General features: G+C 57.3%; 1 protein-coding gene across 1 annotated transcript in view; it reads left to right on the plus strand.

Annotated features, from left to right (window-relative positions):
* Positions 1-6,937, plus strand: part of LOC125634923 (exostosin-1-like) — a 178,894-nt gene extending 171,957 nt beyond the window's left edge. The window contains exons 8-11 of the mRNA XM_048846259.2: positions 446-535; positions 1,447-1,607; positions 2,228-2,399; positions 4,583-6,937. Coding sequence (XP_048702216.2) covers positions 446-535; positions 1,447-1,607; positions 2,228-2,399; positions 4,583-4,768 — 609 coding nt within the window. The 3' untranslated portion in view covers positions 4,769-6,937. The remainder of the gene's footprint in view (positions 1-445; positions 536-1,446; positions 1,608-2,227; positions 2,400-4,582) is intronic.
* Positions 6,938-12,899: the final 5,962 nt, after the last annotated feature.

Raw genomic sequence — 12,899 nt, forward strand, 5'->3', positions numbered from 1 at the left:
TTTGGGGGGTGGCTTGCTGGGATTAGGGGACGTGGTTGCAGTGGCTGGGATTTGGGGGTGGGGGTGCGTGGTCGCAGTGGCTGGGGTTTGGGGGTGTGTGGTCGCAGTGGCTGGTGTTTGGGGGGTGGCTTGCTGGGATTAGGGGACGTGGTCGCAGTGGCTGGGATTTGGGGGTGGGGGTGCGTGGTCGCAGTGGCCGGGGTTTGGGGGGGTGTGGTCGCAGTGGCCGGTGTTTGGGGGGTGGCTTGCTGGGATTAGGGAGTGTGGTCGCAGTGGCTGGGATTTGGGGGTGGGGGTGCGTGGTCGCAGTGGCCGGGGTTTGGGGGTGTGTGGTCGCAGTGGCTGGTGTTTGGGGGGTGGCTTGCTGGGATTAGGGGGCGTAGTCACAGTGGCTGGGGTGGGGGAGCGTGGCTGGCTGGGGTTCAATTGCTTTCTCTTTGCACAGACCATGAGCAGCCGTTTCTTCCCCTACGACCTCATCCGGACGGACGCCGTGCTGAGCCTGGACGAAGACACTGTCCTATCAACCAGTGAGGTGAGGGCAACGGGGGGGGGGGGTCCAATAATCCCCATTGTCCCTCCCTGCAGGAAGGGGGCACATCTCTTAGCTGGGGGGCCAGGGGCCAGGGCTCGGATAGCCCCAGGGGCTGGCTGGGGGCAGCTTCAGTCGAGCGGGAGAGGTGGGAGGAGGGGCACCGGCAGAGCCCAGCAGAAGAGTCGGGGTCCGGTGCCGTTTGGCTGTGTTCTCGGTGAATAAAGCAGCCTGGACCCTCAGGGGCAGGAGAGGTTGGCGCTGGGTGCTGGGTGCGTGGCTGCTTCCATGCAGCCCCGGTTCCCAGCTGCCCCCTGGCTGGCCCTGTGTGCTGGGCACTGCTGTCAGGCCTTCTTCATAGAGCCTGGTGTGTGGTTCACAAGAGAACGGGCCAGGTTTCCCCTCCGCACTCTCCCGGACCCGATGGGGAATTACAGACACCAAACCTCCCCGAGGCCGGCGGGGGACTGTCCCTGTCGTGGGCAAGGGGCAGATCCGGCTCTGGGTGTGCCAGGGGAAGGGGAGACACCGGGTCCCTGAAATAGGGGGCAGGGGGTGCAGTGTTTCCCCTTCTGCATTATTGTAGCCGGGGAGCCGGGGCAGGCTGACTTGGTCACAGCCAGCACGAGAGCTGGGCAGGGGAGCTGGGCGCCCTCCTGGAGGCACCATGTGGCGGCTTGGGGAGAGGGGGCTGCAGGCTGAGGCTCCCAGGCCACTGCCCCCCAGGGCTAGGCAGAGCCCCAGCCAGAGGTTCGGCCCAGGACACCGCGGGCCGGGCGGACGCAGCTGTGTTAGCCGCGGACGGTGGGGCAGGGTCAGTGCTGGGGCTGCTGTGCCGAGCCTGGCTTGTTAATCCTGGTTTTGTTCCTTTCCCGTCTCCCCCCCGACCTGCCCCCTGCCATCGGGGCCTCCAGGTTGACTTTGCCTTCACTGTGTGGTGCAGCTTCCCGGAGCGCATCGTGGGTTACCCAGCCCGGAGCCATTACTGGGACAGCAGCAAAGGCTGGTGGGCCTACACCTCTAAGTGGACCAACGAGTACTCCATGGTGCTGACGGGGGCGGCGTTCTACCACCGGTGAGCCGGGGCGGTGCACGCGGCCGGGAACCCGGCTCCGGGCAGGAAATCCCATGGCGCTGGGGGCTGCGTGCGACGTGCCGCTGGCAAGGCAAGGCACAAACGTTCGCCCTGCCTGGCAGAGCACCGGGCAGCCTCCTGCAGGCACCAGCCACGAGCGCTGGCTGTACAGCGGGGCCAACGTACAGAGAGACTAACGCGAAGCAGTGGGGTGCTAGCGGGGCTCCCCGGGGACACCCCTGCAACCTCAGCTCTCCTCTGGCGGAGAGCAGAGCCTTCTCTGTAACCTCCCGCCCTTTGCAAGCCTTGTCCCTCCATTGCCACCCCCGCCCAGCTAACGGGGAGTCCCGGTACAGACAGGCCACTGGCTTTGCAGGCTCTCGCCTCTCTCCCCGCTCAGAGCAGGTCTCCCTGATGTGCTGTACCCTCGTCCTAGCAGCTCCAGGAGCATCTCTGGGCAGAATGACTCTTGGTAAGACGATGGGCCAGACCCATCGCTGGCGCGTCTCTGTAGCCTTGGGAGGAGCCCCACCAGGACCAGTTTGGCCTGGGGTCTCATAACCCCCTCCCTCCCCGCCGGCACTCGCTGAATGCTGCCTGTTTGCCCTCTCCTTTGGCAGGTACTATCATTATCTGTACACCTTCTACCTGCCGGGCAGCCTGCACAGCATGGTGGACCAGATGGCCAACTGCGAGGACATCCTGATGAACTTCCTGGTTTCCGCAGTCACCAAGCTCCCGCCCATCAAAGTCACCCAGAAGAAGCAGTACAAGGAGACCATGATGCAGCAGGTTGGCTTCCCACCTCTTCCGACTGCCTCGAATGCATGGAATTGGGGAAGGCCCTCAGCACAGAGAGCCCAGGGGGCCGGGGGCTCAGCTGCCCCTGTGCCAGGCCTCACCCACCTCCCCAGGTGGAGGGGATGGCTGCGAGGGTCGGGGGACTAAGAATCGGTATCTGGCCTCTTCATCGTAGGACTAAGAACTGGGCTGGGCTATGGGGGCAGCCTGTGGCCAGTCAGGGGAGCAGACCTGGAGTGAGCGTGCCATTGAAGAGTGAGAGACCCGCCGGGGAAGGGCCAGTGAGCAACCCGGAGCTGAGTAGGGTACGTCTACACTGCATTGTGACAGGTTTCAGAGTAGCAGCCGTGTTAGTCTGTATTCGCAAAAAGAAAAGGAGTACTTGTGGCACCTTAGAGACTAACCAATTTATTTGAGCATGAGCTTTCGTGAGCTACAGCTCACTTCATCGGATGCATGCCGTGGAAAATACAGTGAGGAGATTTATATACCCAGAGAATATGAAAAAATGGGTGTTATCGTACAACTGTAAGAAGAGTGATCACTTAAGATGAGCTATTACCAGCAGGAGAGCAGGGGGCGGGGGGGAATAGTAGTGAATAGTAGTGAATAGGGAATTGTAGTGATAATCAAGGTGGGCCATTTCCAGCAGTTACCAGGAACGTCCTGACGTCCCCAGTGCCCAGAGGGGTTCGGAGCTGGAGTCCCTGTTCACGCCCGTCTGCGTGTGGGATGAAAGTGAAGAGCGGAGCCACCATCTTCCTTTTGTCCCCCTGCCTTGTCCCAGCGGGTCCCCAGCTCCGTCAGGACACGAGGGCCCTGGTGTCGCTCCATTGCCCCCTGCTTTGATCCCCATCCGCCCTCCCCACTGCACAGCGCAGCCCTGCTCCCCTTCGTGAATGCAGTGCCCTGGCCAGTCCCTCAGGCCCAGCCCCCCAAGGTATCCCGGTGCCTAACTCCCCGTGGTGCCTGTCAGAGCCAGCTGCCCAAATACCGCTGAGACTCTGGGCCTTCTGGCCTTGCTTGTTCCTCCAGAGGGTTCACTGGTGCATGGTGCGCACGCCCCGTAGGCTGACTGCGGCGTGGCCCTCAGCCGGTGCCAGCCTGGGGAGCCGGCGACTGGCGCAGGGGATCCAGCCGGAACCTCCCTGGTGCAGCAGAGAGCCCTGCCCCGGCCCCGGCCCCGGCCTCGGCCCCTGCCCCGGCGCGCCCTGGGACGAGGGCGATTCCCGCGCTGGGTGGGGAGGGGCTTGGGGCTGGCGCGGGGATCAGAGTCCAGCTCTCCCCTGCTGCCGTTACTTTTCGGGTCCCTGCGCTGACCCCTTGCGGCACCGGCCCGGCCCTGCACCGCCCGCTGCGGAGCCGGAGCTTGCGGCACATCGAAATGTCGCTACGTTTTCCAAAGCGGCCTCGGATTTCCGGGTGCCACCTGGGGGCACCAGGGGCCTGATTCTCAGCAGAGCTGAGCACCCACCGGAACCTGAGGCTCAGGCCCAAGCTGCCTCCAGCGGGCACCCCAAATCGGAGCCTGCTGCTGAAAACACTGGCCACAGCCTCAGCCAGCTCAGCTCCCGGTCCTTCCCGACTCGTGCTGCTCTCAGACCCGGTGAATTACCTACCGCCCAGGCAGCCCGTGGCTGAACAGAAAGGCCGATTTCTGGGGTGACAGGGGCAGGCTGCATTGTGCTGAATGTGTTTGGGGCTGGTTGTCAGGACGCCTGGGTTCTGCGCCCAGCGCGGGGGCTGGTTTGTTGGGTGAGCTCACCTGGCTGCACCTGGTTCCCCGTGTCTGGGATGGGGGTGGTGGGCAGTGCGTTGCACAGCTGTGCAGTGAAATCTGTCTAGATAAGATTCGTATCTGGCCCCTTCACCGCAGCCTCTGAGCTCCTTGCTGTATCTCTGTCCACAGCCCCCTGAGGTAGGAAAGTGCTGTTCTCCCTTGTGTGCACATGGGGAAACTGAGGCAGAGAGACTTACCAGAACAGGAAATTAAAGCTGGGTCTCCTATGGCCCTGTCTAGCGCCCCCCACTGGGCCACCCTTCCTCTAACAGGCTCCGTTATCCCTGCAAGGCTGCCGTGCCCTGGGCGTTGGAGTGACATCCCAGAGCTCCAGCACGGTGGGTGACCTCCCGCCTCTCGCGCTCAGGGACCCTCTCCCACCTTCCCTCCCCAGGGCTCTAAGACGTCCCGCTGGGCCGACCCGGAGCACTTTGCCCAGCGCCAGGCCTGTATGAACTCCTTCGCCAGCTGGTTCGGCTTCATGCCCCTCGTCCATTCGCAGATGCGGCTGGACCCCGTCCTCTTCAAAGACCAGGTCTCCATCCTGCGCAAGAAGTACCGGGACATCGAGAGGCTGTAGAGCTGCCGAAGCCGCGGACGGAGAGTGAGAAGGGGGTGAGGACCCCCCAAAGAAGACTGCGGAGAAGGGACTCCCTCTTGGGAGCCACGGAGGCTTGGCCTGAGGGGCAGGGCCGGGCTGTGGGGCACAAGCAGGGGAGACGGCCGCTGGGCCTGGCTCTGGGGTTAAACCTCTGGGGACAGCCGGAGGCTCGGGATGCAGAGCACAGAGTCCAGGGGCAGTTCTGTGACTGCTCGCTCCGTGGCTCCTGTCGCTGATTGGTTCTGGTTTGATCCCATTTCCAAGCCAAGAATCGTGTCTCCTCTCTGGGCCCACGAGCTGCGAGTGCAGACGGAGCCGCACCGAGACGCCTGCTCAGCCGCTCCCTGATTTTATCTTTAGCTGCCTTTTACCTTGGTTGCCAGCAAGGGCTCAAAGCCCTTTTCCTCTGGGTGCTTCGCACACAACGACGTCCCCATCCGCAGGTCTGGCCCGCCAGAGAGCAGCCAGGGGCCGAGCCTCCCTGCCGGGCGAGCATGGGAGCCCAGGGAATCCGAGGGAGAGCCGAGTGCGCTGCCCTGTGGAGGAGGGAGAGATCTGAGTGGGGCACATGGGGCTGCCACGCACTGAAGGGGGCAGGGAGCAAAGCCCCAGGGGTGTCAGCCCCAGCAGATCCCCCGCCCCGCGCTCGCAGGGGTGGTAGAGAAGAGTCACGCCGCTCCGTGTCTGCACCAGCTCAGGGCTTGACTGCGGAGCCCCGGCAGGTCGTTCTGTGTCTGGACTAGGCAGAGGGGACATCTCCCCTCCTGCCCCCTTCCAACAGGTGTCCCCAGTACATCCCGCCAGCCCCTGGGCGTGGGGGATCCCACGGCAGCCCCCAGCAGATCTTCAGCACCCTGCTCAGGCCAGAGCCAGCTCCCCCGTCTGAATCTCCCCTGGAACGGACGGGAGGAGGGCTGGCGAGGATGGCTGAGCTGCAGGCGTGCGGGCGGGTGAATGGGGTCTGCGTGGGAGGGCAAGGTTGCTGAGGGGGCAGGGTGGGAGCAGGCATGAGGAGGGGGGCAGAGAAGTGAGAGGCCCCCAGCAGGTTCTGATAAGCTGCAGAGAAGCCGGGAGCTGAGAAGCCCGGAGCTCTACGGGACACATCGTCCCAGCGTGGTGAGTCAGCTTCGTTTCCTCCTCCTCCAGGGAGCTGCCCCTCCCTCTGTGGGGGGATCTGGATCGGGGGCAGGGAGAGCTGGTTGGGGGCTCTCTGCAGAGCTCATCGGGGGCAGAGGGAGGTGCAGAGGAGAGGAACTGTCAGACATTCGCTCAGAGCCTGGAGCGCAGGCTTGCCATGGCCATACTCGGACACTAAGGCAGAGGTGTGGGTCCATGGTGGGTGTGCGGGGTCCCACGTGGTCTCCAAGGGCCAGTGCAAACCCTCCCCATCTCCGCTTTATCGTGTATCGGGGGTGGGCTGCAAAGGCATCGTTCAGGGAGCGAGTCACTGGCTGGCAGCGATGGGCCGGCGAGTCGGTCCCGAAGCCAGGGAGGAGCCCGTGAACTCCTCATCGTCACCCCCAGAGATCAGTAGCTTTGTTGCTCCAGCCGCCTCTGGCATGCACAGCGATGAGATGACGACGGGCTAAGGAGACCGAGCCGGAGGGCCGGGGAGGCAGGTGCCGGGGTGAGACCTGCTCCCGCCCGGGAGCCGCCTGATGAAGAGTCAGACAGGACAGGCTAGAGCCCTGGGAGCCAGACGCCAGGTTAGTTACAATGAAATAACTGAGGCCTCCAGAGAGCAATAGGCCGCAGGTGCCTGCAGGAGAGGGGGAGGAAAACCTCTTGCCACTTGCCCCTCCCCTTCTCACCAGCTCTGTCCGGCCCGGCTCCCGTTTGATCCCTCAGCAGGTCAGGGTGGAAGTAGCAAGGGGCTGGCTCCAGGTGTCCTCGTTCCCACCTGCCCACAGTGCCGGCTGCCCTGTCTCCCTGCCCCAGTTCAGCCAAAGGTGCGGGCTGGAGGTGGGCTTTGAGAAAGGCGACGGGCTCCCCGCCCTGCCCCAACGCTCTGTTCGAATGTGTCTCATGCAGCAGCAAAATCAGAACGTTTTATGGCGACTCAGATGTAAAACCCCCTCCTAGGAACACCTGTAAATGCCCATTTTGTATCAGGATTTGTTGAATTAAACTGAACCGAGACTTTGTCAAGGGGCCTGTGCTGTGGTTTCTGTTCAGGGCACGGCCACGGTGTGTTTGACCCCAGCCCCGTATTGCCCTGGTCAGCGAAAACCTCTGGAAGCTGCGTGGGAGTGGCAGACTCGGGCCAGAGCAGTGACGTCAGAGTTTAGCCTGGTTCTTGCCCTGCCCCAATCGTCACAGCGCAGGGAAGAGACGTGAGTCTCACAGGCCGGAGCTGAGCCCTTGGGGCCAGCTGCACGTTTCCTTGGTTCTGATGAAGGTTAGCTGTGCCGTTGAGCCCCAGATCCTCCCGTCCGTAGTTAGGCAGAGCTCCCTGGTGAAGGGCTGCAGGAACCAGCCCTGAGCAGGGCCCCATGGCTCAGCAGCAGGGGCGCTGTGTGATTTAGGCCTCGTGTATGCTAGAGAGTTTAAATGGCAACAGTTCTGCCGACAGAGGGCTACTGTCAAGGCTATTTCAGCAGAGGGCGTTTACATGGCATCAGATTGTAGCTGCAAAAGACAAGTGGCTCCGTGGGCTGGCATCCCAGTGTCCCCTGTGCCACCTTCTGACGCCTTGTGGGGAATTTTGGCTGTGTCTTGTGGGATATCCTCACTCCTCACAGGGAATTTGGGACTGTGGGGTCGAATTCCCATAAATCCTTCGGTTCCATCCCATAATCTACTCTTATGCGCTCTGTTTTCAGCTGCACTGCTGAAACCATGGATGCAGCACTGAGCAGCAATGCTCTGGGGTCCATTTTAAGGCCGGGACAAGGCATTCTCTCGTATTTGCAAGCCCACCGTGTTCAGAGACATGGTACCGAGGATGAGTGGGCAGCAAAAGACATTGTCCAGCCGCGATAAGCATTTGCCGACCAACAGGCGCTGAGCGGTGGCATTGGGGTGTGATGCAGAACTAGGCCGACCAGCAGAACTTTTGGACATGGGAGGCCACATCCCTGGAGCTATGTGCCAGGCTCGCCCCGGCCCTGCAGCACCCAGGCACTGAGACGGCAGCTGCCCTGACTGTGAGGAAATGGGTGCTGAGAGCCAGGTGGGAGCTTGCAGCCCCACATTGCTATCGGGCGGCAGGCAAGGAGTTTGCTGCTGGGAAAAGCCACAAGGAGGGTGATTGTCATCCAGGTGCGCAAGGCCAGTAAACGTGTCCAGCTGCACAGCAGTGTGACCAGACAGTGTGCAGGAAATAATAGATGGAGTCAATGAACTGGGCTTCGCTGGCTGGGCAGGGGGTGATAGACGGGCTGCACATTCCGATCCTGCCTCCTTCCCTACTTGCCTTTGAGGGGGACTCCTCCATGGTTGAGCAAGCTTTGGTGGAGCACCAGAGATGATTTACTGAACAGAGCATAAGAGCAGCCATACTGGGTCAGACCAAAGGTCCATCCAGCCCAGTATCCTGTCTTCCCACAGTGTCCAGTGCCAGGTGCCCCAGAGGGAATGATCAGAACAGAGAATCATCAAGTGATCCATCCCCTGTCGCCCATTCCCAGCTTCTGGCAAAGAGAGGCTAGGCTACTGACACGTTGGCTGGGGTGGGAAGGTCCATGGTGCTTTATCTTTAGGAACACAGCACCTCTTGACAGGTTGAAAGCAGGGACGATTCTCCCAGACAGGCCTATTGGCATTAATGGGTTCCAAAGCCCACTTGGAGTCTCAGGGATCGAGGCCACCCTTTGCTCCCCTGGCTCATGAAGCCTGACACCAAGCTGGTGGTGGATTCTCCGTCTCTGACCATTTTAAAATCAAGATTAGATGTTTTTCTAAAAGATCTGTTCTGGTTCAACCAGGAATTAATTCAGGGCCATTCTCTGGCCTGTGCTATACGGGGCGGGGTGTGTGTGTGTCAGGCTCGATGGTCACAGTGGTTCCTTCTGGCCTCAGAATCAATATCTTTGTGACGGGTACCACACCCCCAAACTGAGCTATCTGAGTGCAAACAGCAGACACCAGGCAATTTCCCAGCTCCCCAGGCTCACCTCCCCCTCTACCCCCGGAGTATAAACCCAAAATTATACCGTCTTGCACTGCACAGGGACGTGTACAATGTAAGCTTATTAATAACGTTCGCCTTCCCCTCAATGTGGGAGGGATATGCAACAAGCCTGTGTTAACCAAGCTGAGATTTTCCCCAGACACTTCAGTCAAAGGTACTGTAGTTTAGATCAGGCAAAAAACAAGTTTATTAACTACAAAATGATAGATTTTAAGAGATTATAAGCGATAGCAAACAGATCAAAGCAGATAACCTAATAAACAAAACTGCAAACTAATCCTAAAATATCGGAAAGATTGGCTATGAATTAGCAATTTCTCACCCTGGCTGATGATACAAGCAGTCCACCGGGTTTCCATACACAGGGTAGAAATCCTTTTAGCCTGGGGTCAGCACTTCCCTCAGTTCAGTCTTCTTTCCTCAGGTGTTCCCAGGAGTGTCCTTGTGTGGGGAATGAGGCCACTAGATGATGTCACACTTCACCTTGTATAGCTTTAACATGTAGCAGGAACCCCTTGTTCCAAAAACTGTTCCCAGCCCAGTTTGTGGAAAAATACAGGTACCCAAAATGGTCTTCAGCGTCACATGGTCTGGTCGCATGCCCTTGCTGAGTCATAGCAGCCAATACTTACTGGCTAGCTGAAACGTTACAGGAAGGCTAAATTCTCCCATAGCCCATTGTCTTTGCTGATGAGCCATGAGCACTGTCTGGCTTCCTCATTGTGCCCGCTGTGGGTGTTTTCCAGAGTAAGCACATTTGAAATACAGATACCTGGTTAACATACATAACTTCAGGTACAAAAATGATACATGCATACAAATAGGATAATCATATTTGGCAAATCATAACTTTTCCAATGACACCCTAGATGACTCATCTTGTACAAATTGCATCATAATTATTGTCATTAGATGCTACCGGTGTGGTGCTCTGCTCTTGTTCGATGATGATAACAGTCTGCTGCGTGCGTGCTCCCTCTGTGTGCTGCCCCGGCTCTGTGCAGATCGCTGACACAGCAGACCCCGAGAGAACCCGCAAAGACCACAGACTCTGATAAGGTACGAAGGCACCCGGCCACGTTTATTGTCCAGCGAAACACAGTCTCTAGCTCATCGGATTAGATATCGATGGGTCTGCTAGTACTTATGTGCTCCCTGACAATGGACACAGCTCAGTCAGTGGTGGGACTTTCCACTGCCCCCTAGGCCAGACCAAGACACCGCCCCAGGGCTGTATTCTTATACACAGGTACAAACAAGTTACACATCACTCCTGACGTATCGAGGGGCAACCCCTCTACGTAACAAGGTGCCGCCTCTCTCCTGGTTCGAACAAAACAACTCTATCCATCTTTTGCCCCTGTCTTTAGGACGGGTCCGCCTGTTCCTTGTTATCTGTGTGGAATGTACAGTGTTCTGGTACCGTTTAGGTTTGTGTACTTTTGCAACATCAGCCCTTTCCTTGCCAGCTTCTGTGAGCAGGGCCTGCCTCTGGCTCACAGCTTAACTTTGCTTTATGCTAGCAAAGTCTTGACATTACTTTTAGCTCAGGCCTTAGGCCTCATACTGGGCCTCTGATACAAGGGTTTATGTTTCAGGGCCTCATCTAACTACAATTATATCATAATCATATCATAATTATACCCCTATAATGAATATGGGGTGTACTGTCACAATATTAACCCAATAACTTGTGTTTGATATAAGAATGAATGGCAGGGCAGGGGCAGGGTCAACGTTATGACTTTGCCAATGTGCCAGTTAGATTTAAAGCTGAAATTTAACAAACTAGCTTTGCCAGTGGGGTCAGTGGTATAGCCAATATTGGAATGGAATTTAATTAGGGTAACCCCTCTATATTGAGGCCAGGGAGAACTAGCTATTAACCTGAATACCAGGTTCTTTCCAGGTCTACTTGTACCTTGAACGGCACTTTCCAAAACACTCAGTTCTTAACCAGTCAACAAATGTATTAATTCACAAAGGCCCACAGAGGTCTCTAATCTGCAGCATTATAGAGCAAGTGCAGAGTTCAGAGGCGCAAGGTGGGTACTCAATACAAGACTGTCTTGTAAGCGACTGACACAGACAGGATTGAGGCCGAGCAGTTACACGACAGAGCAACAGGAATCACCAAAGTTTCTCATTACATTTATTCATCACCAGTTACCAGTGCTTTAGGATGTCCAGTGCACTTATCGTGCTTTAGGTCAGTCTCCAAGGAGTCGGGATGCTCTTGTCTTAGCCTGGAAGCTCTTTGGGGCAGGGGCTGTCTTTGTTTTGTGCTTGTACAGCTCCTGGCACCATGGGGTCCTGGCCCATGACTGGGGCTCCCAAGCGCTGAGAGAATTCAGGCAGGTGATTAATCCGAACGCACAGGTGTGATTGTGGTCCCGGCTCTTTCCAGTCTTTGATCTGAAAGGGACTTGGTTAAAACACCAAAAGCAAGTGTTGAACATTATGGTGTGATGTTCTCTTAGGCCAGCTACGTAGCCTTACAAAGGAGAAACATCCACACAGCGTTGCTCCGTTAAAAAGCAGCGTATCGTTACTTCTGGCCTCGCTAGCCAAAGTGCAGCCTCCACAAGGGACCTTCCAGTTACTTCTGTTAAAGAATACGAGGAGAAATACAGTCGCTTACATAAAACTCATCACAGTAACCCGGGGAGAGGGCAGAGCCTTTCATGCAGCGGGGTCAAGTATCCAGCAGCCCTTCTCATTCTGCAGCCTGTTTGTGGGTTCAGCCGAACTCAGGATACCACCTGGAGACCTCAGGTTTTAGGGTTTGCTGTAGGACTCCTGTCAAATGGGCTCAGATTTCAGAACTCTGTTTCTCTGCCACTTCTGTTAATGCCCAGTAGATGGCAGCAATGTGTAAAAAATGTCTCTGATTCATTCTCACTGCAGAGACTATTGCATGGGGGGCTATTTGAATCATACGATAAATAGCTTTATACCCTGGGGGCCCATTAGGCCTGACACAAGTTCTCCCCAGGACACACAGTTCCTTGCCTGAAGCCCCTTATGTGGAGTGTGTTACAGTCTCCCTTGAAGTACCCTAAAGCTTCTGCCTGCTTCTGCTGTAATACAGAGCCCAACGGAGACCATTCAAAGGCCACACTCTATATTTATGCCAGGGATTGAGAGGGGAGGGACGCAGGCTGCAGTCACACATTTATTTCTTAGCTAGTTTAGTTGGCTCCTGATGAGCTGCCTCATTGCAACGTCATAAAGGATACCCAATTCCAACAGAAGAAAACCATGTGGGCCCTCAGGGCTCAGTGATCAGGGGAGGCAAATATCCAGAGAGGGTCTGTTGGGGGAAAGGCTGCCCAGGCTGGCGGCGGGGGGTGGGGGGGTGAAGATCAGCCAGTGACATGTGGTGCCCAGCAAGCAACAAATGATTTAGATTTTCTCTTCTGGGTTGAAATTAATAATTAGCCCAGCTGCAGGTGAAGGCCCTTCATTACCTAGAGTGTCTCCTGGCTTAGTGACCTGATTTCCTTTCAGAATCTGCAGCCAGTGGTCAGGACTCCAGGACTTACCCTCTCCTGGACACTCTATGTTGGTTCATTTTTAGCCTGGCTGTAAAGTACGCACTGAGACCAGCTTAGCTCTGTTCCTACAGGCTCAGAGAGGATGTCCCAGATCCACATGGTGCACGCAGATGTAACACGCTGTAGGGCTACAAGCCAGCTCCTGCCATGCTAAAGCTACAGGCCCCTGCCAGCTGGGTTAATGCAGCTCTCCTTTGCTTGGTGGAGAAACCAGTGAGGGCTTCTCCTAATATCTTTCATGCATGTGTGTCTCCTCCTCCATGCATCCCTTGCTCATGGGAGTGAGGCCCACCTGCTCTGAAGGACAGGGTTTGAATCCCAGCTCTCTCCGCACAGCCCACAGAAGCTGAGAAAGCAGGAAACTAGCTGCACCACAATCCAAGCTGTCTCCAGAGGTGATAAAACCAGTGATTTGGGGTGA

Source organism: Caretta caretta, chromosome 3, assembly GCF_965140235.1.
Source record: "Caretta caretta isolate rCarCar2 chromosome 3, rCarCar1.hap1, whole genome shotgun sequence".
In the NCBI taxonomy this organism is placed as follows: domain Eukaryota; kingdom Metazoa; phylum Chordata; order Testudines; family Cheloniidae; genus Caretta; species Caretta caretta.